The sequence below is a fragment of the Archocentrus centrarchus genome, chromosome 23, assembly GCF_007364275.1.
Source record: "Archocentrus centrarchus isolate MPI-CPG fArcCen1 chromosome 23, fArcCen1, whole genome shotgun sequence".
Classification (NCBI taxonomy): Eukaryota; Metazoa; Chordata; class Actinopteri; order Cichliformes; family Cichlidae; genus Archocentrus; species Archocentrus centrarchus.
The window spans coordinates 968,236-992,630 of NC_044368.1; the positions used below are offsets into that span (position 1 = coordinate 968,236).

Below are 24,395 nucleotides of genomic sequence, written 5' to 3' on the forward strand. Positions count from 1 at the left end.
CTTCAGGTCAGGCGACAGAGCTCTGTACAGTGCTGCTCGAGCTGACCTGGTGTTTTGGAACGCAAATTTCATTATATGTTTACATATAATGATAATAAAGTCTTCTTGAATCTTGAAAAGAGGAATTAAAAAAGCCAAGGTGGACTACAGGAGGAGAATAGAGTCCCATCTGTCCAGCAATAACACACAGGAGGTGTGGCAGGACATTCAGAACATCACAAACTTCAGAGGCTGTGATGTGACTGCAGGAGACCTGAGTGTGTCACTAGCAGAGGAACTTAACTGTTTCTTTGCTCGCTTTGAGATGCCTCAGGACCACCCAACAGTTTCTTCACCAGAGCAATCACCACCCTGAACTCACACACTCACCCAATCTAACTGTGCAATATTATATTATTCATACTGAACAATATCTATCACTCCTATATTGTGTAATATCCAGTATTCATTCACCAAGTGCAATCCTCACCATCTTCATTATATGTATACACTTATTTTATTTTTTACAACATATATATTTTTGTACATTCTCTTATTTTCTGTATTTTTAATACATTTTATTTTTTGTATATTTTTAGATTATATTAGATTATTATATTTTTATCTTAGAAAGTTTGACTTTCTACTGCATGGCTCTGAACAGGAATGGCCCTCCAATCTCATTGTACATCCTGTATAATGACAATAAAGGCCTCCTGTTCTATTCTATTCTATTCTAAAACCCTGTTTGTGGGATTGATATGAAAATTATCATGGTCCTGGGTTTGTGTAGTTTTCACTCGCATAATAAATAGAATCCAGACAATGTATGTAAAAGAATAAAGTAAAAATAATAATAATAATAAAATTAAATAAAGATTAAACAAACAATACTAACAATACAGACTAACAAACTATACTAACTATGCAAAATATACTATTATACCATTATACAAACTACACTAAACTGTACAGGGGCTTCATGCTTGAGACAAGGAAACAAAACAAAGAACACAGGGATATGAATGAGACAGTATACATATATAAATGTGCAGATGTGCAAACAATGCAGTGCGGTAATATACAGCTGTAAAGTTATAAAGTGTCTGATTTATGGGGTGCCAAATATCAACATATGTAATGATGATGATATCAATGTCAATGTCAAATTTTATTTTTATAGCACATTTAAAAGCAAAAGAGTTGACCAAAGTGCTTCACAAGTTGACTGGAAAATAAACGAGATAGAATCTATAAGACAATAAAATAGAACAAATCATAAGACATAAAAACAAACAAATATAAAAAATACGATACAATAAATACGACCAATGACAAGCTAAAAACAAGAAACACCACAACTTAAAACCTGATGGGACTCAAACTGCACTTGAACTAAAAGCCATTGTAAAAAGCTGAGTTTTTAGAGAGGATTCAAATGACTGTATAGACTCTGCCGTACAAATGTGCAACGACAGTTTATTCCAGAGTCTAGGGTCTGCGATTGCAAAAGCCCGATCCCCTCTATGTTTAAAACAAGACCTCGGCTGCACTAAGAGCATCTGGCTAGCTAATCTCAGTGCTTTTTCAGGGTTATATAGATTGAGCAGCTTAGCTAGGTAGCTGGGTGCCATTCCATTTAAAACTTTAAAAGTAAGTAAAAGAATCTTAAAATCAATACGAAATTGAACGGGGAGCCAGTGTAAACCTGCTAAAACTGGAGTGATATGGTCATGTTTTCTGGTACCTGTTAAAAGACATGCAGCAGCATTTTATAATTTTTGTTTAGTTCCTTTTGTTCCTGTCTCCCCTGTGTCTCTGCCCTGTGTCTGTGTGTTTCCTGTTTTACTTTGATAGTCCTGTGTTTCTGGTGCTTTGTGTTTAGTTTTGCTTCACCTTGTCTTGTCTGATTTATTATGTTCAGCTTTGCCCCTCACCTGTTACCTGTTCCCTGATTACCCAGTGTCTGTATTTAAGTGCTCAGTCTGTGTTTGCTCTTTGTCGCGTTGTTGTCTATGATCCTGCTTCTGTGTATCACCTTACTGTTTCGTTTTCTTGTAGTTGGTTCTGGCTCCTGTCCTGACCTGTATAGCCATTCATTTATTCATCATTTCTCAGTAAACCACCTTTTATTTACATTTGACTGTGAGTCCTGCCTTTTGGGGTCTACCTGCTCCTGCCACACAGTACATTATGACAGAAAGGGGTTTATTGGCAACAACTGACCCGTCACAAACATATGTGTACTAGCAGAAGAGCAGCTGTGTCAGGGTCCTGGGCTGGTGGCCCAGTGTTTTGTGTTTCTTTTGTATAGCTCTGTTTTGTTTTTCTTGGGTTTTGGCTTTTAGTGTTTCTTATAGTTTTCTCAGTTTGTTGTTTGGATGTTCTGTGTAGTTTCCCTTCCTGTTGTTTCTTTGTGAATGTCTGATCCCCTTTGTCAAGTTTCCTGTGTTAGGTCTGCGTGTGTTTTGTTCACTTCCTGTTTTATTTTGGTAGTCTCGTGCTCCTTGTGTTTTGTGTTGTGTTATACTTCCTGTGTTATTAGTCTCATTCGGTTCACCTGTTGTGCCCAGTTGTTTCCACTCACCCCTCGTTCCCTCTGTGTATTTAAGTCTCAGTGTTGTTTAGTTCTGTGTTCGAGTCCTCGTCATTTTTGTGTCTGTGTTTGACATCCCTGCTGTGTCTTTAGTATTTTCAGGTTTTAAGTTTCGGACTTCAAGTTTTGGGTTTTCTTTGTGTAGCTGCTTCTGACCAGCCTGTTTAAGTTAAAATGTTGTGAATAAAATTTAAAGTACCAATCCTGCTCTCGCCTGTGTCCTGCTCTGAGGTCCTTCCTGCCTAGTTAGCCGCAGCACCGTGACAAGCTGATGTCACAGCAGATAATAAAACTGCAAGATCAAAGCATCACTAAGACACAGGAGAATCTGAGGGATTATAATCAAATATTTAATTAATTTAATGTTTAAAACACAGGTTCAGCTGCAGCCTTGCTGGTGTTTAGTGTTCTGATAGCAAGTTTAAGGAATAAATATAAAAACAGATTTGAAATTTGGGCTTATTCTATGTATGAATTTGGTGGAAAGTCCACAAGTACAGGATTAGATATTAATGCTTATAGAGCAATACAATTTTAATAAACTTGTTCTTAGCCAACAGGAAGTTAAAGAATAAAGTAACATCTAAAAACCTGTGTTTAAAATCTAATTCTGAAAAAGTTGGTATGCTGTGAAATGTTCAGTTTAGATTTATGTAAATATAGTGCCAAATCACTACCTGATATTGTAGGTAAAGACCCTACAGTAGTTACAGAGAAACCCCAACAGTCAAAACGACCCCCTATGAGCAGCACTTGGTGACAGTGGGAAGGAAAAACTCCCTTTAACAGGAAGAAACCTCCAGCAGAACCAGGCTCAGGGAGGGGGGGTCATCTGCTGAGACCAATTGACAGTGATGTCAGTAACACGTTACTCTAATCTGACCGCTTTTTTTGGTGACGAGTAATCTAATGCGTTACTATTTGCAGTCCAGTAATCAGATTAAAGTTACTTATCTAAGTCACTGCGTTACTATTTTTGTCATTTTCCTCAGTTCAAAGATATATTTTTGCTTTCTTCAAACATCTCAAGGAGTGACGTCTGGCCGATGTGACAATTAAGTCCCGTTTTCAACACAAACGTAAACAATGGAGGGAGGAGAGAGATGCGCGTTTTCTAGCTGAAATACAGACACTATTGTAATCTGTGTCAGCTGAAGATGACAACATCAAGGTTAGTTGTGCGCTCTGTGCTGGAGACAAAGTGCTATCTAGCTTCAAAAACACTACGTCAGATTTGAAGAAACATCTGGAGTCACAGCACAGTCACACTTACAGAGCGAGTCCCACCAGGTGGGGTGAAGCAGAGAGCTGTGGCAAATGAAGGAGACCCTGCAGCCCCCAAATAACAAAAGCTGGACTTCAGTACAAACCAGTAAGTGTGTGTGTGTGTGTGTGTGTGTGTGTGGGGGGGGGGGGGGGTTAGTAAAAATGCATTGATAGAATCACTGATAATTCAGTCAGATGTGTTCAGGTTTGAATGTAACATCACTGTGTCCTAATCAGAAAGTTTTTCTCTAAAATAAGCAGAGTGACTCTGTCCTTCTGTTATTGTGGATCATTATCATATCAACCTATACACAGCATTCAAATGTCAGCACAACATTAAAACACCTGTTCTTGCCTTCACAGATCAAAAAGATGATGCTGACTTCAATCAAACTGTTTTTACTGGATCAATACGAAACAGATACTTGAAGCTCTGCATCTGTAAATTTGATTTCCTCTGTTTCTCTCTCACATTTTTTAAGTCACACTGAAAAAAACAAAGAAATATTTCTCCATCAACAAATGTCATCGTACACAAATGTAATATCTTTGGTGACAAACTAAATTTAAGAAAATAAAACAGGAAACATTATCAAAATGAAATTTATAGCTTTATGGATGAACTGTCCACGAACTCCTTATAGACAATCAGGAGCTGAGCAACCAAACTGGTCACACAGGTAAATCTCAGGCCCCTGAAGCTTCTTTCAAACAATCAATCAAAATCTTTATTTCGAAAATATAAATAACACAAGTTAATATGCATAAAAATCAAGTTCACATGTAATCAGTGACAATTTTTTTTCCGAAAAGGAATAGAAGGAAGCAATTGCTTATTAATTCCCACGCCTAACTTGCTCATCTTTTATATCTGTTCTGATTAAACAGTCAGAAATATACATATATGCAGAATACATAAATAATACACATTCCCTTGCTATATTATCTTTATTAATTAAGTTATAATTAACTATACCTTGCCAGGAGTATTGATTTTTATAGTGTGTTATAACAATCAGTTATATATATTTTTTATATACAGTACATCCATGTAAATATTTAACACTCTTACTCATTCATATAGCTCTTAATAAGTATTATAAATTTCTGTTATATATGAGCTATTGTGAAACAATCACTTTGCTTAGCAATGATCTAATTAAGAGCTAAAATGACTCATTTGTAGCATTTATGTGCCTGTAACTGTTTATGAAAGCATCCTATTGTTTTAATTTCACAACAGTAACGTCTCATTTATGCCCATAAACCTTGAATTGCACCTGATATATGATCATCTGCCAGCAGCACAAAAAAAGCCAAATAATTGCATGGACATAAAGACTTTTAAGACTTACAGAGCTAACAGGCAGTCAGTGCACTGACCTCAGAGTCTCCAGCCTGCAGTTTGGACTCTCCAGAAAACCACACAGCTGCTTCACTCCTGAATCCTGCAGGTCGTTTCTACTCAGGTCCAGATGTTTCAGATGGGAGGGGTTGGACTTCAGAGCAGAGACCAGAGCTGCGCAGTCAACCTCTGTCAAAGTGCAGCACTCCAATCTGAATAAAAATAGAACTTCATTTCACTTCTCCCAACTTTATTTAAACAAACCAAATGAGAGTCTAACAAAGTTACAGATGATGCAATAATTTGTTAACATGTTGCAGAAGAGCCATCAATAGTAACTGAGCTAAACATGCTAGTGTGTACTTGTTGCCATGAGCACCTCTGCACACTATCACATGTTCTCCTTTGTTGGACTGTTGCCTCACCTTAATAATGTCAGCATTAGCTGTGCATGTTCTTAGCAGTGGCCTATTTGTGCATGTCTTCAGCTGCACATCTTTCTGACTTTCTGAGCAGAGAGAACTCCAATTCTTACTGAGACAGCAGATGTGGATCCACATCTGCAATGCATTTGAGCACCTGTTTAGCACTAGGTTGGTTCTAGTTTGGGTGGAGAGTGTGGAGTGGCACCCACCCAAATAGAAATAAAGTTGTTTTCACTATTTGTAAGATCTGATGAACTCAGAGCAACAAGTAAAATACATGCACACATGAGCTGCTCAAAGCTGGTTGATGAATCTGTTGATGATTGTTATTATGAACAGTTTAAACTTTTTTGATTATTTTCATCTTGCTTTTACTGCAGCTTTGCTTTTACTGTAACAGCATTAATTAGAGCAGTATTTGTAACAAGCATTTTGACAGAAAAAGCTGAGCAGTTCTTGTTGTGAGGTTCTGCATAGGGTCCGTCTCTGTTGCTACTTTTTCACCGCTCCGGTGCTCGTGCAGTGCTGGTGTCGATTTCAATGAAGCGGTGAAAGGCTTAAGAACAGGCCTGCGTTTCCACTGTGCTTTGTGAACTGATCCTTTACGTATGAGTGTGGACGGGTCCTCGGCTGGACACAGAAGCCGAAGTGCACAAACGTGCGAGCACACGCTCCCCTTTCCAAACTAAAAAACACTCCAAACCAAAGTACTGCAGCATCTGTGTGCAGCACAGAAGGAAACACAGACAGCGATTAGAGCAAGACGACAAGTACGCACTTTGTGTCCTTTTATCTGTGATATGAACTGATACAAAGCAGCAAGTTCAGCCTTAGAGCCCAATTGCAATGCTTTTCTCATGTAATACACACCATGCAGTGAAACAGCGGTAGAAAAATTTACGTTGAGATGGCAGAGTCACACCCTTCTGCTGCTTTTGTCACGCGTTCTTGGCTCGAGACCAGCTAGCTTGCAGGGCACGAGTTGAACCCATGTTTCGGCTGAGTACTGAGTGCGTTCGTGTTGGAAAAACTGTGGAACAGTTCAAATACTGGCACCAGCACCAGAACCCCGATGGTGGAAAACTGGCCTGTGTGGGATTTAACTGTTCTGCTCTGATAGAAAATCAAAGTGCAAATGTTGACAGCTGTTCTTCACCTTGAGAAACCATCATATAGCTGCTCTATATGGACTGGAACCAGCATGTGTTTTTGATATTTTTTTTTTCAGTTCAGCTGTTCATTCTGCTCATTGTATTCAGGGATCAGGGACCAACAGTCATCTTAAAGCAGTGAGCCTCTGAACAGGTATAGTAACCTGCAGGTTACTAGTTGACTACTCTGATCTTTTGTTGTTATTTCACCAAAGTTGCCCTTGGTGCCGCTGTCACTTGGTGTTGGCTCTCAATGTGGTATCACATCGTGAGGTTGCATCGCAGGCTGGCTGGGTGACAGTGAGGAGGAAGCGTAGTCCTAAGCAGAAGCCCCGGGTACACCACCAACCTGTTCACGTCTCTAACCGTTTTTCTCCACTCGGCGACACACCCGCCGAGGAACAAACTCTGGTTATTGGCGACTCTGTTTTGAGAAACGTGAAGCTAGAGACACCGGCGACCATAGTCAAATGTCTTCCAGGGGCCAGAGCAGGCGACATTCATGGAAATTTGAAACTGCTGGCTAAGGCTAATCGTAGATTTGGTAAGATCGTTATTCACGTCGGCAGTAATGACACCCGGTTACGCCAATCGGAGGTCACTAAAATTAAAAATCGATTCAATAAAAGCAGATAAAACAAGGTCAGCAGTGTTTTGTCAATATTAAAAGATGACAGTGTCCTGAGGCAATGAAGATGCTGATTCCCTTTTATAAATACGGCTTCACAGTTTGCTTTAAAAGTCAGTGTACTGTCAATAATTGTGCTGAGATATTTATATGGTTCGACACATTCTACCACCTGACCCTTTATAACAGTGAGTTCCTGTGCCTGAGTGAGTTTCCTAAAATCACTGAGCATATCCTTAGTTTTTTGGATATTCATCTGCAGAAAAGATGCATCACACCACTGAACAAAGTCCTCAACAACTGGACTGTGGTGAGTTTCACTGCCCATTGGCAGACTAACAATAACTGAATCATCTGCATACCTTAAAATGAATCTGTCCTCCTGCTGCTGCGATATATGTTTGTATAAAGAATGAACAGGAGAGGTGACAGAGCACATCCTTGTGGGGAGCCGGTGAAGGAACAGACCTGATCAGACGGAGTGCCATTCACTCTCACTCTCTGAGTTCTGTTTGTTTTCTCTGGGCCCCTCCCCAATCAGACCAGGAGCGACATGTTTAGCCGCATGTTCTCCTTGAATCGCTGACTGTCTGAGTGGTGTCCAAAAAAACAACGTAGGCTTCATAGATAATTGGCAAAGTTTCTGGGGAAAACCTGGTCTTGTTAGGAGAGACGGCATCCATCCCACTTTGGATGGAGCAGCTCTCATTTCTAGAAATCTGGCCAAATTTATTAACCCTCCTAAAAACTGACTACCCAGGGTTGAGACCAGGAAGCAGAGCTGCAGTCTTACACGCCTCTCTGCAGCTTCTCTCCTCCTGCCATCCCCCCAAAACCCCATCCCCACAGAATCTCGGTGGAGACGGACGCATTTTTCTCTTCTCCCCAACCTTCCCTATCTACCCCTGCTTTTTGCTGCTTCGCTGCTTAGAGCGTCTCTTCACACATCCCCGAACTGGAAATTAAATTATGGATCTGGTCAGCTGGTCTCTCAACACTATTGATGGTCAAATTCTCATCACGAGGAGATTGGGAGAAGGGGAACCTCTTTCCTCCGGTCCGACTACACACCCGGCTGGCTATGTTATGGATTCCTGTGGGGATGGAAGATAACGATCCTGGCTGCACTGTGTCGGCATGGCATATATATTAATACCAGGATTGGACCTGGGGATACCTGGTTTCTGGGCAGCTGTTCAGGCCCTAGTAAGGGATGAGGGATGCAGAAACAGTACGAACTCAGTCAGACTCAGTAGAGCTGAATCGAAGTGGATTACATCTGCAGGAGTGTTGGAGTCTCTGTTCTGAGTAGTGGAGTAGAACCAAATTCGGATGATTGGACTTCTGAGAGTTAACCAGAAAACTGTAAGGTCTGTCAGCAAATAGTTATGATGGCCTGAACCAAAACAATTGCAGTATTTAGAATTTGGCTCCCAGACGGCCTTGGATGCTGTCTGTCTAAATCGTCTCTTGGAGATGTTTGTAAACAGATGCTCTTCACCCCCCCCCCCCCCCCCCCCCCCCCCGTGTTGTGACCTGTATGAACTGGTATCCTGGCAACCAAGGCTGACTGTACCATCTTATCATGGACATCATCATGAACTGCTGGTCTGGAAGCTGTGTGTCCATCACAGTATCCTGCTCGTCTCCGCTGGCAGCCCCTCCCCTACCCACGCTAGTGCTCTCCAGGCTTTAAATGTGCTGCTGCTTTGCTGAGGTGTTTTTTATAACCTCGTCAGGTGTTCATAATGAACACAGTACCAGATGATTTTTTTTAACCTACCTATCCCAGTGTATCTCTTTCTGTTTTCCTGCTAAAGGTAGCGCCGGCAAAACGGCTGCATGACCTCAGACACCTGTCCCCCCTGTTTGTTTCTGTTGTTTGTATTTCTCTTGGATGGTGTTCTGGAACGCAAATTTCTTTATATGTTTACATATAATGACAAATAAAGTCTTCTTGTTCTCGGTGCCTGCTCCCAAACAACCAAAAAACAAAGCTAAAATCAACAAAAATCTATTTAAGCATAAAAATTCAAAAACAATAAATAATACAGCTTCATCAACTGCACCAAAGAATAAAACAATTAAATGTGGATTATTAAACATTAGGTCTCTCTCTTCCAAGTCCCTATTAGTAAATGATTTAATAATTGATCAACGTATTGATTTATTCTGCCTTACAGAAACCTGGTTACAGCAGGATGAATATGTTAGTTTAAATGAATCAACACCCCCGAGTCACAGTAACTGTCAGAATGCTCGAAGCACAGGTCGAGGAGGAGGATTAGTTGCAATCTTCAATTCCAGCTTATTAATTAATCAAAGACCCAGACAAAGTTTTCATTCTTTTGAAAGCCTGACTCTTAGTCTTGTCCATCCTAACTGGAAAATTCAGAAACCTGTTTTATTTGTTATTATCTATCGTCCACCTGGTCCCTACTCAGAGTTTCTGTCTGATTTCTCAGACTTTTTATCTGATTTAGTGCTCAGTTCAGATAAAATAATTATAGTGGGTGATTTTAACATCCATGTAGATGCTGAGAATGACAGCCTCAACACTGCATTTAATCTATTGTTAGATTCAATTGGCTTCTCTCAAAATGTAAAGGAGCCCACCCACCACTTTAATCATACTCTGGATCTTGTCCTAACATATGGCATAGAAACTGAAGACTTAACAGTATTCCCTGAAAGCCCCCTCCTGTCTGATCATTTCTTAGTAACATTTACATTTACTTTAATGGATTACACAGCAGTGGGGAATAAGTTTTATTACAGTAGAAGTCTTTCTGAAAGTGCTATAACTAAGTTTAAGGATCTAATTCCTTCATTGTTATGCTCTTCAGTGCCAACGCAGTGCAGAGCAGCTACCTAAACTCTGCTCCCAGTGAGGTCGATTATCTTGTGAATAGTTTTACATCCTCACTGCGTATAACTTTGGATACTGTGGCTCCTCTGAAAAGGAAAGCTTCAAATCAGAAGAGCCTGACTCCGTGGTATAATTCACAAACGCACAGCTTAAAGCAGATAACCCGAAAGCTGGAGAGGGAATGGCGTCTCACTAAATTAGAAGATGCTCATTTAGCCTGGAAAAAGAGTTTGTTGCTCTATAAAAAAGCCCTCCGTAAAGCTAGGACATCTTACTATTCATCATTAATTGAAGAAAATAAGAACAACCCCAGGTTTGTTTTCAGCACTGTAGCCAGGCTGACAAAGAGTCAGAGCTCTGTAGAGCCGAGTATTCCTTTCACTTTAACTAGTAGTGACTTCATGGATTTCTTTACAAATAAAATTTTAGACATTAGAGAAAAAATTATTCATAACCATCTCAAAGATTATTCTTCATGTTCGGCTGCTTTCAGCACTGCTGGTATTTGTTTAGACTCTTTTGCTCCAGTTGATCTTTCAGAGTTAACTTCAATAGTTACTTCCTCCAAACCAGCAACATGTTTGTTAGATCCCATTCCTACTAGACTGTTCAAAGAAGTCTTTCCAATTATTGATGCTTCAATCTTAAAAATGATCAATCAGTCTTTATTAGTTGGCTATGTACCACAGACCTTCAAGGTGGCTGTAATTAAACCTCTACTTAAAAAGCCATCACTGACCCAGCTGTCTTAGCTAATTATAGGCCAATCTCCAACCTTCCTTTTCTCTCAAAGACTCTTGAAAGAGTAGTTGTAAAACAGCTCACTGATCATCTGCAGAGGAACGGTTTATTTGAAGAGTTTCAGTCAGGTTTCAGAATTCATCACAGTACAGAAACAGCATTAGTGAAGGTTACAAATGATCTTCTTACAGCCTCTGACAGTGGACTCATCTCTGTACTTGTCCTGTTGGACCTCAGTGCAGCTTTGATACTGTTGACCATAACATTTTATTACAGAGATTAGAGCTTGCTATAGGTATTAAAGGTACTGCACTGCAGTGGTTTGAATCATATTTATCTCATAGACTCCAATTTGTTCATGTAAATGGGGAGTCTTCTTCACACACTAAGGTTAATTATGGAGTTCCACAGGGTTCTGTGCTAGGACCAATTTTATTTAAATTATACATGCTTCCCTTAGGCAGTATTATTAGAAAGCATTGCATCAATTTTCATTGTTATGCAGATGATACTCAGCTTTATCTATCAATGAAGCCAGATGACACACATCAATTAGTTAAACTGCAGGAATGTCTTAAAGACATTAAGGCCTGGATGACCTCTAATTTCCTGCTTCTAAATTCAGATAAAACTGAAATTCTTGTATTTGGCCCCACAAATCTTAAAAACATGGTGTCGAACCAGATACTTACTCTGGATGGCATTACTTTGGCCTCCAGTAACACTGTGAGAAATCTAGGAGTCATTTTTGACCAGGATATGTCCTTCAATGCACATATTAAACAAATATGTAGGACTGATTTTTTTTTGGATTAGGCTGGACTATTGTAATTCATTTTTATCAGGCTGTCCTAAAAGCTCTTGGAAAAGCCTTCAGCTGATTCAAAATGCTGCAGCTAGAGTACTGATAGGGACAGCTTTCAGGCCCCTCTTCTGTGGAACCAGCTCCCAGCTTGGATTCGGGAGACAGACACCCTCTCTATTTTTAAGATTAGACTTAAAACTTTCCTTTATGATCAAGCTTATAGTTAGGGCTGGATCAGGTGACCCTGAACCCTCCCTTAGATATGTTGCTATAGGCCTAGGCTGCTGGGCGGTTCCCATAATGCACTGTTTCTTTTCATTCACCTTGTGTACTTTGTTTATACTTCAAGCTGCATTTAATCATTAATTATTAATCTGTGGCTCTTCCACAGTGTGCTTTTTGTCCTGTCCTCTCCCCCTCCTCCCCTCAGCAGATGACCCCCCCTCCCTGAGTCTGGTTCTGATGGAGGTTTCTTCCTCTTAAAGGGAGTTTTTCCTTCCCACTGTCACCAAGTGCTGCTCATAGGGGGTCGTTTAGACTGTTGGGTTTTCTCTGTATTATTGTAGGGTCTTTACCTACAATAAAAAGCACCTTGAGGTGACTGTTTGTTGGGATTTGGTGCTACATAAATAAAATTGAATTGAACTGAATTAATATTTCTAGGTGCCCACCCTCACTTAGCAGGCTAGATCTGACTCTGGTTCCTCACTGGTTCAGTGTTGGGCTGAATATTAGATCCCTGTGAGAGTGTGCAGGATTTTCCTGGTGGATTTAGAGGAACTGATTACATTATGTTAAGTACGCACAATCCCTCACTGAAAATCAACTCCTGGACACCCAAAGAAGAGGTATCATAATGGAACTGGAAAAGGCTGGATGGGTGCATCCCTATCACCCATCTTACAGCACTGGAATCAGGTTATAGGGGATTATTTCATAGTTCAAAGTATTGAAATACGTTCAGAAAAAACAACAGTCTCAGTGAACTGACCTCAGAGTCTCCAGTCTGCAGTTTGGACTCTCCAGACCGTCACACAGAGGTTTCACTGCTGAATCCTGCAGGCAGTTGTTTCCTTTCAAATGCCACAGGGAATTAAAGCTCAGGTTGAGCTCTGTCAGATGGGAGGGGTTGGACTTCAGAGCTGAGGCCACCACTTCTAAGTGAGGCTCTGCGAGCCAACAGTTAGAAAGTCTGTGATGACACACATAATAGAAAACAAGTTATTATAAAGAGGACACTTTATATTTACTTCCTGCATGTAATGAGAAACAGTTGAAGACTTCCTGTTTGACAGTTTACTCTTCAGTGGCTCAGCTGATCTGACCGACATGAAACAATAATTCTGTTGAAACTAAATCACTGACAGTGTTCAGTATTATCTCCTCATTGTGTGGCCACAGTGGCTGCTGCAGCTGAAGCTACAAACATATAAAATTCAATCATCAGAATAATTCTTCATTAAAAACATTTCATGGAGTTTGAAACAGCTCAACAACATCTGTGAAAGAAATCAAACTGATGTAATGTTTGCAATAAAAAAGTGGAACACTGTCAGAAGAACAATGAGAACATTACAGTGAAAATATCTGAAGAACTGATCTACACTGATTTATAATGTTAATCACATCTGGACTCACAGAGCCTTTCTGCAGTTTCTCACAGCTGGAAACAGTCTCAGTCGTCCCTCATCTGATGTGTTGTACTTCTGCAGGTCCAACTCCTCCAGAACCTCCTCTGACATCTGCAGCATGTAGGCCAGAGCTGAGCACTGGATCTCAGAGAGTTCCTTCTCTGATCTGTTCTCTGACTTCAGGAACTCTTGGATCTCCTGATGTACTGAGAGGTCGTTCAGCTCCATCAGACAGTTGAAGATACTGATGCTTCTGTCAGGAGCATTATAAGTATTCATCTTCTTCAGGTTGTTGATGACTCTCTGGATGATCTCTGGACTGTTCTCTGTCTGACCCAGCAGACCTCCTAAGAGTCTCTGGTTGGACTCCAGAGAGAGGCCATGAAGGAAGCGAACAAACAGGTCCAGGTGGCCGTTTTTACTTTGGAGGGATTTCTCTGTGAAGCTCTTCAGGAAATCATCCAGAGCTGACTGATTGTATTTTTTCCCCAGGAACTTCTCCAGCTCCTCTGTCCTCCTGCTGGTGAAACAGTGAAACATGTAGACTGCAGCCAGAAACTCCTGAATGCTCAGATGAACAAAGCAGTAGACTGGTTTCTGGAAGATCACACACTCCCTTTTGAAGATCTCTGTACAAACTCCTGAGTACACCGAGGCCTCTGTCACATCCAGACCACACTGCTCCAGGTCTTCTTGGTAGAACATGATGTTTCCTTTCTCCAGATGTTCAAAGGCCAGCCTCCCCAGCTTCAGAAGAACTTCCCTGTCAGCCTCCATCAGCTCCTGTGGACTCGTCTCATGTCCCTCATGGTACTTGTTCTTCTTCCTCTTCATCTGAACCAGCAGGAAGTGTGAGTACATGTCAGTCAGGGTCTTGGGCAGCTCTCCTCTCGGCTCTGTGGTCAACATGTGCTCCAGAACTGTAGCAGTGATCCAGCAGAAGACTGGGATGCTGCACATGATGTGGAGGCTACTGGATGTCTTTATGTGGGAGATGATTCTGCTGGACAGCTCTTCATCACTGAATCTCCTCATGAAGTACTCCTCCTTCTGGGCGTCAGTGAAGCCTCGTACTTCTGTCAGCCTGTCCACACATGTAGGAGGGATCCGATTGGCTGCTGCAGGTCGGGAAGTTATCCAGACGAGAGCGGAGGGAAGCAGCTTCCCCTCGATGAGGTTTGTCAGCAGCTCGCTGACTGATGACTTCTGTGTGACATCAGACACGAGCTTCCTGTTGGTGAAATCCAATGAAAGTCTGCTTTCATCCAGGCCGTCAAAGATGAACAGAAGCTTCCAGACAGCGAGCTTCTCTGCTGGGACCTTCTGTAATGTTGGATGGAAAACATGGAGCAGCTCCAGAAGACTGTACTGCTGATCTCTGATCAGGTTCAGCTCCCTGAATGAAAGCAGCATCACCACACTGACATGTTGGTTCTCCAAGCCCTCTGCCCAGTCCAGACTGAACTTCTGCACTGAGAAGGTTTTTCCAACGCCAGCGACGCCATTGGTCAGAACCACTCTGATGGGTCTCTGTTGGTCAGGGAAGGCTTTAAAGATGTCGTGGCACCTGATTGGTCTGTCATGGAGGGTCTTCTTCTTGGAAGCTGTCTCCAGCTGCCTCACCTCATGTTGGGTATGAACCTCTTCACTCTGTCCCTCTGTGATGTAGAGCTCAGTGTAGATCCTGTTCAGGAGGGTTCCACTTCCTGTTTGATCACTTCCTTCAGTCACACGTTCACATCTCCTCCTCAGACTGATCTTATGTTCCTCTAAAACCTCCTGCAGACCAGCATCTGCTGAAAGACAGAAAAACACTGAGACTAAGGAGAAAGAAACTCTGAAATGTGTCAACAACACAACAAGAAGTCCAGTTTTTAGAAATGAGTCCATCAGCAGACAGATGTTCAGTCTTACTTTGTCCACAGCTGCTCTGACTGGCTGTCTGCAGTCCAGCTCTGGTTCTGGATCTTTCCCCACAGTGGGGACAGGAGGAGTCTCCTGATGAAGCACACTGGTCCCAGTATGAGGAGATGCACTGTCTGCAGAACCAGTGTCCACAGCTGGTAGAGACCGGATCCTTCAGGACGTCCTGACACAAAGAACAGCAGGACAGCGGCTCCTCCACACAGACACGACTCCTCTTCTTCTCTCTGTGGACACCAAGAAAAATTATTCTGACAAAACACAAAGTCAGAAATACTAAAGTTTAATAGCAAATTTCATAGTTTTCTGGAACAGATCACACTTTTGTGACATTATATTTCTGCTTCCTTAAAACATTGTTCTTCCTGCTGTGAGCCGACCATCAGCTCAGTTCAGCAGAAACAGTCTCTTACTTTGTGTGTGGGGGTCCAGGTTCATCACTGAAGTCTGGAAGAGATTTTCTGGATTGATTCATAGACACACAGCTGGATCCTGGAGACTCTGCTCTGTGTCTGTGCTGCTGAGCTCTGGAAACACAAACAGAATAAATCACACGTTGATCTTGTGCATCTTTGTGTTGTTGGGCTCTGAACTGCTTCACATTTATTCAGTTCAATTCAATTCAATTTTATTTATATAGAGCAACATCACAACAAACAGTCGCCTCAAGGTGCTTACTATTGTGGGTAAAGACCCTACAATAATACAGAGAAAACCCAACAGTCTAAACGACCCCCTATGAGCAGCACTTGGTGACAGTGGGAAGGAAAAACTCCCTTTAACAGGAAGAAACCTCCAGCAGGACCAGGCTCAGGGAGGGGGGGTCATCTGCTGAGGGGAGGGGGGGGAGAGGACAGGACAAAAGACACACTGTGGAAGAGAGCCAGAGATTAATAATAATTAATGATTAAATGCAGCTTGAAGTATAAACAAAGTACACAAGGTGAATACCATACCATACCATCTTTATTTATAAAGCACTTTAAAACAACCACAGCTGACACAAAGTGTTGTACATTAAAACACAAATAAATAACAATTTAATAACTCTTTCAGGTGAAAAAAAAACAAAAAAACAAAAAACAAACAAAAACAAACAAAAAAAAAACAAAAAGAAAAACTAACAAAAAACAGTTTAAAACTAGATCCCGCTGGAGTTAAAAGCCAAGGGAAAAAAATGGGTTTTAAGACGAACTTTAAAAGTGGACAGTGAAGGGGCCGCTCTAACCTGCAAAGGCAAGTCATTCCATAACTTAGGACCAACAACAGAGAAAGCCCTGTCCCCCCTGAGCTTCCTTCTTGATCTTGGTACCTCCAAGAGCAGCTGGTCTGCTGACCTGAGAGACCGGCAAGGTATGTAGTGGTGAAGAAGCTCAGAGAGGTAAGGCGGGGCAAGATTGTGCAAAGATTTAAAAACAAACATAAGAATTTAAAAATGAATCCTAAAATGTACAGGCAACCAGTGAAGTGAGGCCAGGACAGAGGTCATGTGCTCTCTCTTTTGAGTTCTCATCAAAAGTCGTGAAGCAGCATTTTGAACCAGCTGCAGACGTGAGAGTAGCGACTGACTGACTCCAAAATACAGTCAATTACAGTAATCCAGTCGAGATAAAATAAAAGCATGGATCACTGTTTCAAAATGCTGCCTAGATAGAAATGCTTTTACTGATGCCAATTGCTTCAAATGATAAAAACTGGACTTAACTAATGAAAAGAAACAGTGCATCATGGGAACCGCCCAGCAGCGTAGGCCTATAGCAACATATCTAAGGGAGGGTTCAGGGTCACCTGATCGAGCCCTAACTATAAGCTTCATCATAAAGAAAAGTTTTAAGTCTAATCTTAAACATAGAGAGGGTGTCTGTCTCCTGAATCCAAGCTGGGAGCTGGTTCCACAGAAGAGGGGCCTGAAAGCAATATAAATAAGAGCTAGTCCATTTACCATTTACCATCAGTACTCTAGCTGCAGCACTTTGAATCAGCTGAAGGCTTTTCCAAGAGCTTTTAGGACAGCCTGATAAAAATGAATTACAATAGTCCAGCCTAATCCAAAACAAATCAGTCCTACATATTTGTTTAATATGTGCATTGAAGGACATATCCTGGTCAAAAATGACTCCAAGATTTCTCACAGTGTTACTGGAGGCCAAAGTAATGCCATCCAGAGTAAGTATCTGGTTAGACACCATGTTTCTAAGATTTGTGGGGCTGAGCACAAGAACTTCAGTTTGATCTGAATTTAGAAGCAGGAAATTAGAGGTCATCCAGGCCTTAATGTCTTTAAGACATTCCTGCAGTTTAACTCATTGATGTGTGTCATCTGGCTTCATTGATAGGTAAAGCTGAGTATCATCTGCATAACAATGAAAATTGATGCAGTGCTTTCTAATAATACTGCCTAAGGGAAGCATGTATAATGTAAATAGAATTGGTCCTAGCACAGAACCCTGTGGAACTGCATAATTAACCTTAGTGTGTGAAGAAGACTCCCCATTTACATGAACAAATTGGAGTCTATGAGATAAATATGATTCAAACCACTGCAGTGCAGTACCTTTAATACCTATAGCAAGCTCTAATCTCTGTAATAAAATGTTATGGTCAACAGTATCAAAGCTGCACTGAGGTCCAACAGGACAAGCACAGAGATGAGTCCACTGTCAGAGGCTGTAAGAAGATCATTGGTAACCTTCACTAATGCTGTTTCTGTACTGTGATGAATTCTGAAACCTGACTGAAACTCTTCAAATAAACCGTTCCTCTGCAGATGATCAGTTAGCTGTTTTACAACTACTCTTTCAAGAATCTTTGAGAGAAAAGGAAGGTTGGCGATTGGCCTATAATTAGCTAAGACAGCTGGGTCAGTGATGGCTTTTTAAGTAGAGGTTTAATTACAGCCACCTTGAAGGCCTGTGGTACATAGCCAACTAATAAAGACAGATTGTTCATTTTTAAGATTGAAGCATCAATAATTGGAAAGACTTCTTTGAACAGTCTGGTAGGAATGGGATCTAATAAACATGTTGCTGGTTTGGAGGAAGTAACTATTGAAGTTAACTCTGAAAGATCAACTGGAGCCAAAGAGTCTAAACAAATACCAGCAGTGCTGAAAGCAGCCGAACATGAAGAATAATCTTTGAGATGGTTATGAATAATTTTTTCTCTAATGTCTAAAATTTTATTTGTAAAGAAATCCATGAAGTCACTACTAGTTAACGTGAAAGGAATACTCGGCTCTACAGAGCTCTGACTCTTTGTCAGCCTGGCTACAGTGCTGAAAAGAAACCTGGGGTTGTTCTTATTTTCTTCAATTAATGATGAATAGTAAGATGTCCTAGCTTTACGGAGGGCTTTTTTATAGAGCAACAAACTCTTTTTAGCATTAGCAGAAAAGGAAGATTTATTTCTAAAGTAAAAACCAATCTTCATTTTGAGCTTCTCAATAAGATTTGCAATGTGTACATTAAAGAGAAGCGTGTCACCTACTAATACCTAGATACTTGAAGGCATGTACACTTTCAATGTTTTTGCCATCAAATGTAAAAATGCTAATATTTTCAAACCCCTGTGGTTGAGCTTTTGAGAAGACCATAAATTTTGTCTTCTGAACATTTAAAACCATTTTTAAATCCAGCAGAGCAGTTTGTAATGAGCAAAATGCAATTTGAACTTCATGTACTACTTGCCCTACAGAGAGAGCATGTGTGTATAACAGTATAATCACCATTTTTGCTAAAATGTTCTTGCACAAATCATTTATAAAAACAGAAAATAAAATAAACCCCAAAATGGAATCCTGTGGGACACCTTTTAAAAGCTCAATAAAATCAGATTTATGGCCCTGTACTTAGGCAGACTGAATTTGACTGACCAGATAATTTCAAAACCACTCAACAACATTAGGACCAAAACAAGCATTAATATCAGCAGCAAGTTATGATCCACTTAGTCAAACGCGTTAGACAGATCCACAAATAAAGCAATGCAATTCTGTTTCATGTCTAGGGCACATATCAAATCATTTATCACTGTGCCTAGTTCTAAAATCAGACTGACTGTCACTTAGAATATTATTATGAGATAAAAACTGCTTTAGCTGCAGATTTACCTGAGATTCAAGGATTTTAGCCAGCACTGAAAATTTAGTGACTTGACGATAATTGTCAGTGGGAGAACATAGGCAGCTTTACAGATTTTAGGCATAAAGCTGGACTGAAGACTCAAATTAAAAAGATAAGTGACTGGTTCTGCAATAACATCTGCTGAGATCTTTAAGCGATAAGGTTCAAGATTATTGGGACCTCCAGAATTTTTGTCATGAGTATTTTTCAGAGCTTTACAAACTTGAGCAACTGAAATAGATAGTCAGATATTACCATTATCACGACCATATTGATTTTAGAAACAAGACTTAAAACATTTAAATGTATAAACCCAAGTCCTGTTTGACTTTCAAAGTCAATGGGAGTAGATAAACATAGCATAGAGGTAGTAGGCCCAAGGTTGAGCCGAACATTTCCAGATAGCATCAATAAAATGTAACAAACTGGGCCACATGGCCATGACAAAAAGGGAGGTGCACACATGCCAATTAAAAGACTGGTTATTTACTTGTCTCTGAATCCCTCCTTCAGCAAAACATAGCAGAAAACTTACCATCTGCCAACTCTAATCCAAATTCTAAACAACTGTCTTTACTTGTTCAAACTCATATTGGAGGTGAAAGAAAGAAAGAAAGAGCTTTTATTTGTCACATACATATACATGCAGTGAGATTCATTCTCTGCATTTAACCCATCACACACATGGAGTATGTAGTACACACAGCACAGCATGGAGCAGGGGGCAGCCAAAGGGCGCCCGGGGAGCAACCTGGGGGGGTGGGCTTGCTCAGGGACCCACAGTGATGCCAGCCTGAGGATTTGAACCAGGGTCCTCTCAGTGATGAACCCTCTTCTTCTCCCCTAGGCCACCACTCCAGGTGCTCATCTACCTTTTGTTTAACATACTTACACTTTTGCATTTCCATGTCATAGATATGCCAACATGATTAGCTCTGGTGCTCAAAGGTAACCCAATTGTCCTGAAGATGGCGGCGCGCACAGACGCAGCGGCTCACGGCTCTTCCTTTCGGTGCTCTTTTTTGTACTTCTTGTATTTCATATTTGTTAGTTTTGGTGCATTTGTCTCTGCAAACAACTGCTACACACGCCAGGATCTTGTGGACATTGGCTACCGGCACAAGATATCAGTATCGAGTGATTTTCACTACACTCATAACATCCCAGACGCTATAGCGAGACCGCCGGGTGCTCCGTGGATTGTTATCGGGTCTGGAAGGCGCCGCCGACGGCGGAGAGAGAGGAAACAGAAGCGGGGCTGCAGGTCCGGCTTTATGCTGAAGCTGAAATGCCAACCACACAGACCTCCTCTGCCGAGCCTGTATCTCTCCAACGCCAGGTCCATGGTAAATAAAATGGACAACCTAGAGTTAGAGCTGGCTGTAAATCGCTATGTTCGTGACTGCTGTGTAATGATTATCACCGAGACCTGGCTAAACCCCCACATTCCCGATGCTAGCGTGCAGCTAGCAGGCCGCACTCTGCTACGCGGAGATCGGACCAAGGACTCCGGTAAGAGCAGGGGAGGGGGTCTCTGTATTTACGTGCATGAGGACTGGTGTAACAACGGAACAATCATAGACAAACATTGTTCCCCAGACCTCGAGTACATGTCTGTAAGATGTCGGCCTTTTTTTCTACCCAGAGAGCTAACAGTAGTGATCGTCACAGCTGTGTATATAGCTCCCGATGCTAACATTAGCATGGCGCTCTCTCTCCTGCTGAACGCCATTAACGAACAGCAGCGGGTCCACCCCGACGGTGTTCTTATTATCGCGGGAGACTTTAACAAGGCCAACTTAAAGACTGTACTCCCGAAATTCCACCAACATGTCAAATGTTCCACAAGAGGGGAGAACACTCTTGACCATGTTTACTCCAACATTAAGCACGCTTACAGAGCCAAACCCCTCCCCCACCTCGGCCAGTCCGACCATCTTTCCCTGCTGCTCACCCCAGCATACACCCCCCTCAGACGGAGAGCCAGGCCTACTGTAAAAACCATTACAACCTGGCCTGAAAACGCACTCTCCGACCTACAGGACTGCTTTGCATACACAGACTGGGACTTATTCGAACACGAGGACCTAGAAGCATTCACAGGGACGGTACTGGACTACATTAAGTTCTGTATCGGAAATGTGACTGTTAGCAAAAACATCCGGGTTTTCCCTAACCAGAAACCCTGGATGAACAGCCAGGTCCGTTCACTCCTCAAAAACCCGTGATGCTGCCTTCAGGTCAGGCGACAGAACTCTGTACAGTGCTGCTCGAGCTGACCTGAAAAGAGGAATTAAAAAAGCCAAAACGGACTACAGGAGGAGGATAGAGTCCCATCTGTCCAGCAATAACACACGGGAGGTGTGGCAGGGCATTCAGAACATCACAAACTTCAGAGGCTGTGATGTGACTGCAGGAGACCTGAGTGTGTCACTAGCAGAGGAACTTAACTGTTTCTTTGCTCGCTTTGAGATGCCTCAGGACCACCCATCTGCTCCAGTCCTGAGGTACGGCGCGTGCTCCTGGCAGTGAACCCCAGGAAGGCTGCCGGACCAGACGGAGTACCTGGCAAGGTGATCAGAGCGTGTGCCCACCAGCTCACCCTGATTCTCACCAGGATTTTCAACCTCTCCCTGGCCCAAGCAGTCATCCCCCCCTGCCTAAAAACAGCCACAATCATCCCCGTGCCCAAAAGGTCATCTGTCACCAGCCTAAATGATTACCGCCCTGTGGCCCTCACACCGGTAATCATGAAGTGCTTTGAGAGGCTGGTTCTCCAGCACATCAAAGACCATCTGCCCCCCCACTTTCGACACCCATCAGTTTGCATATCGTGCAAACAGATCCACAAAGGACGCCATCGCTGTAGCTCTCCACTCTGTGTTGAGCCACTTGGAGCAGCAGCAGAGCTACGCTCGCATGCTCTTTGTGGATTACAGCTCAGCGTTCAACACAATCATCCCGGACATTCTCACCACCAAACTGCACACCCTGGGCCTCCCCCCTCTCACATGTTCCTGGATCAAGGACTTCTTAACCAACCGGCCCCAGACTGTGAGACTTGGCCCCCATCGCTCCTCCACCCGCACACTGAGCACTGGCTCCCCACAGGGCTGTGTGCTGAGCCCCCTCCTGTACTGCCTCTACACCCATGACTGCAGTCCGGCCCACAATAACAACCTCATCGTCAAATTTGCTGACGACACCACAGTGGTCGGACTCATCTCAAAGGGAGATGAGGCAGCTTACAGAGAGGAGGTCCTGAAGCTGACAGCCTAGTGTTCAGAGAACAACCTGGTACTGAACACCATGAAAACCAAAGAGATCATCATCGACTTCAGGAAGCACAGGACTGACCCAGCTCCCCTCTACATCAACGGCGAGCGTGTGGAGAGGGTCCACACCTTCAGGTTTCTTGGTGTCCTCATCTCTGCTGATCTCTCTTGGTCAGATAACATCACAGCTGTTATCAAGAAGGCTCAGCAGTGACTTCACTTCCTGAGGGTCCTCAGGAAGAACAACTTGGACTCAAACCTCCTGCTGACCTTCTACCGCTCATCCATTGAGAGCCTGCTGACGTACTGTATCACAGTATGGTACGGCAGCTGCACTGAGGCAGACAGGGTCAGGCTTCAGAGGGTAGTCAAGACAGCACAAAGAATCGTTGGCTGCCCTCTCCCCTCCCTGATGGACATCTACACCTCCCGCTGCATCAGCAGAGCCAGGAACATCATCAAGGACAGCTCACACCCTGGCTTTGACCTGTTTGACCTGCTGCCCTCTGGCAGGCGCTACAGGTGCATCAAAGCCAGAACAAACCGACTCAGGAACAGTTTCTTCGCCAGAGCAATCACCACCCTGAACTCACACACTCCCCCACTGTAACTGTGCAACACCCACATCTCTGTGCAATATTATATTATTCATACTGAACAATATCTAACATTCCTATATTGTGTAATATCCAGTATTCATTCACTAGTGCAATATTCATTCACCAGGTGCAATATTTATCATCTTCATTATTATATGTATACACACATTTACTTTCTTACAATGTACAGATGCACCAATGTAGGTATGTATGTATATATTTTTATACATTCTATTTTTTGTATATTTTACACATTGTTTATTTTCTGTATATCTCTTGATCATATTGATTACACTAGATTATAATATTTTTATAATATTTTTATTTTCATTTTAGAGAGTTTGATTTTCTGTTACATGGCACTGAACAGGAGTGGCCCTCCAATCTCATTGTACATCCTGTATAATGACAATAAAGGCATTCTATTCTATTCTATTCTAATAGAACAGGTGGAGCTGTTCATGACTGATCAGCTTACTTGTGCTCAGCCACCCATATACCTTTTTCAACCAACTGCTGCTCAAAATCTTATGCTTTCTGTACAATAGGAAGACCAAGACTTAAGTCTTGGCCTTTCAAGACCACTCAAAAGACTTATCTGCAACTCCCAAAAACTGGTCTTTAATACAATCCAGAAAGCATTTACATGATGCAACAAATTCCTCTATCCCTACCATGATTCCATCTAAGGTCCAGGGATAGAAAGAAGAAAGAGCATTGCTCAAGCTAAACTAATGTATCAACAGCATGTCACTCAACTAAAATGGAACCCCCCTCTACTTACTTGCCTACCCAAACTTACTGACTTCATGAACCCTAGTCTTCATGCAGATTATCCACCCATCCATTCTCTTCCACTTATCCGGGGCCGGGTCACGGGGGCAGGAGCCTAAGCAAGGAAGCCCAAGCTTCCCTCTCCCCAGCCACCTTCTCCAGCTCATCAGGAGGGACCCCAAGGCTTTCCCAGGCCAGTCGAGAGATATAATTTCCCCAGCGTGTCCTGGGTCTACCACAGGGCCTCCTCCTGGTGGGACATGCCCG

At 42.2% G+C, this 24,395-nt stretch overlaps 1 protein-coding gene across 3 annotated transcripts in view; it reads right to left on the minus strand.

The window, feature by feature from the left end:
• Positions 1-24,395, minus strand: part of LOC115773686 (NLR family CARD domain-containing protein 3-like) — a 72,290-nt gene that overhangs the window by 13,777 nt on the left and 34,118 nt on the right. Inside the window, exons 3-5 of one of the 3 annotated variants that reach the window (XM_030720548.1) lie at positions 15,773-15,886; positions 15,351-15,586; positions 13,444-15,229 (exon numbers count right to left, since the gene is read on the minus strand). In XM_030720548.1, coding sequence (XP_030576408.1) covers positions 13,444-15,229; positions 15,351-15,586; positions 15,773-15,886 — 2,136 coding nt within the window. Of the gene's footprint in view, positions 1-13,443; positions 15,233-15,350; positions 15,587-15,772; positions 15,887-24,395 lie in introns of all 3 variants that reach the window. The other 2 variants (XM_030720546.1, XM_030720547.1) reach the window with 2 other exon arrangements.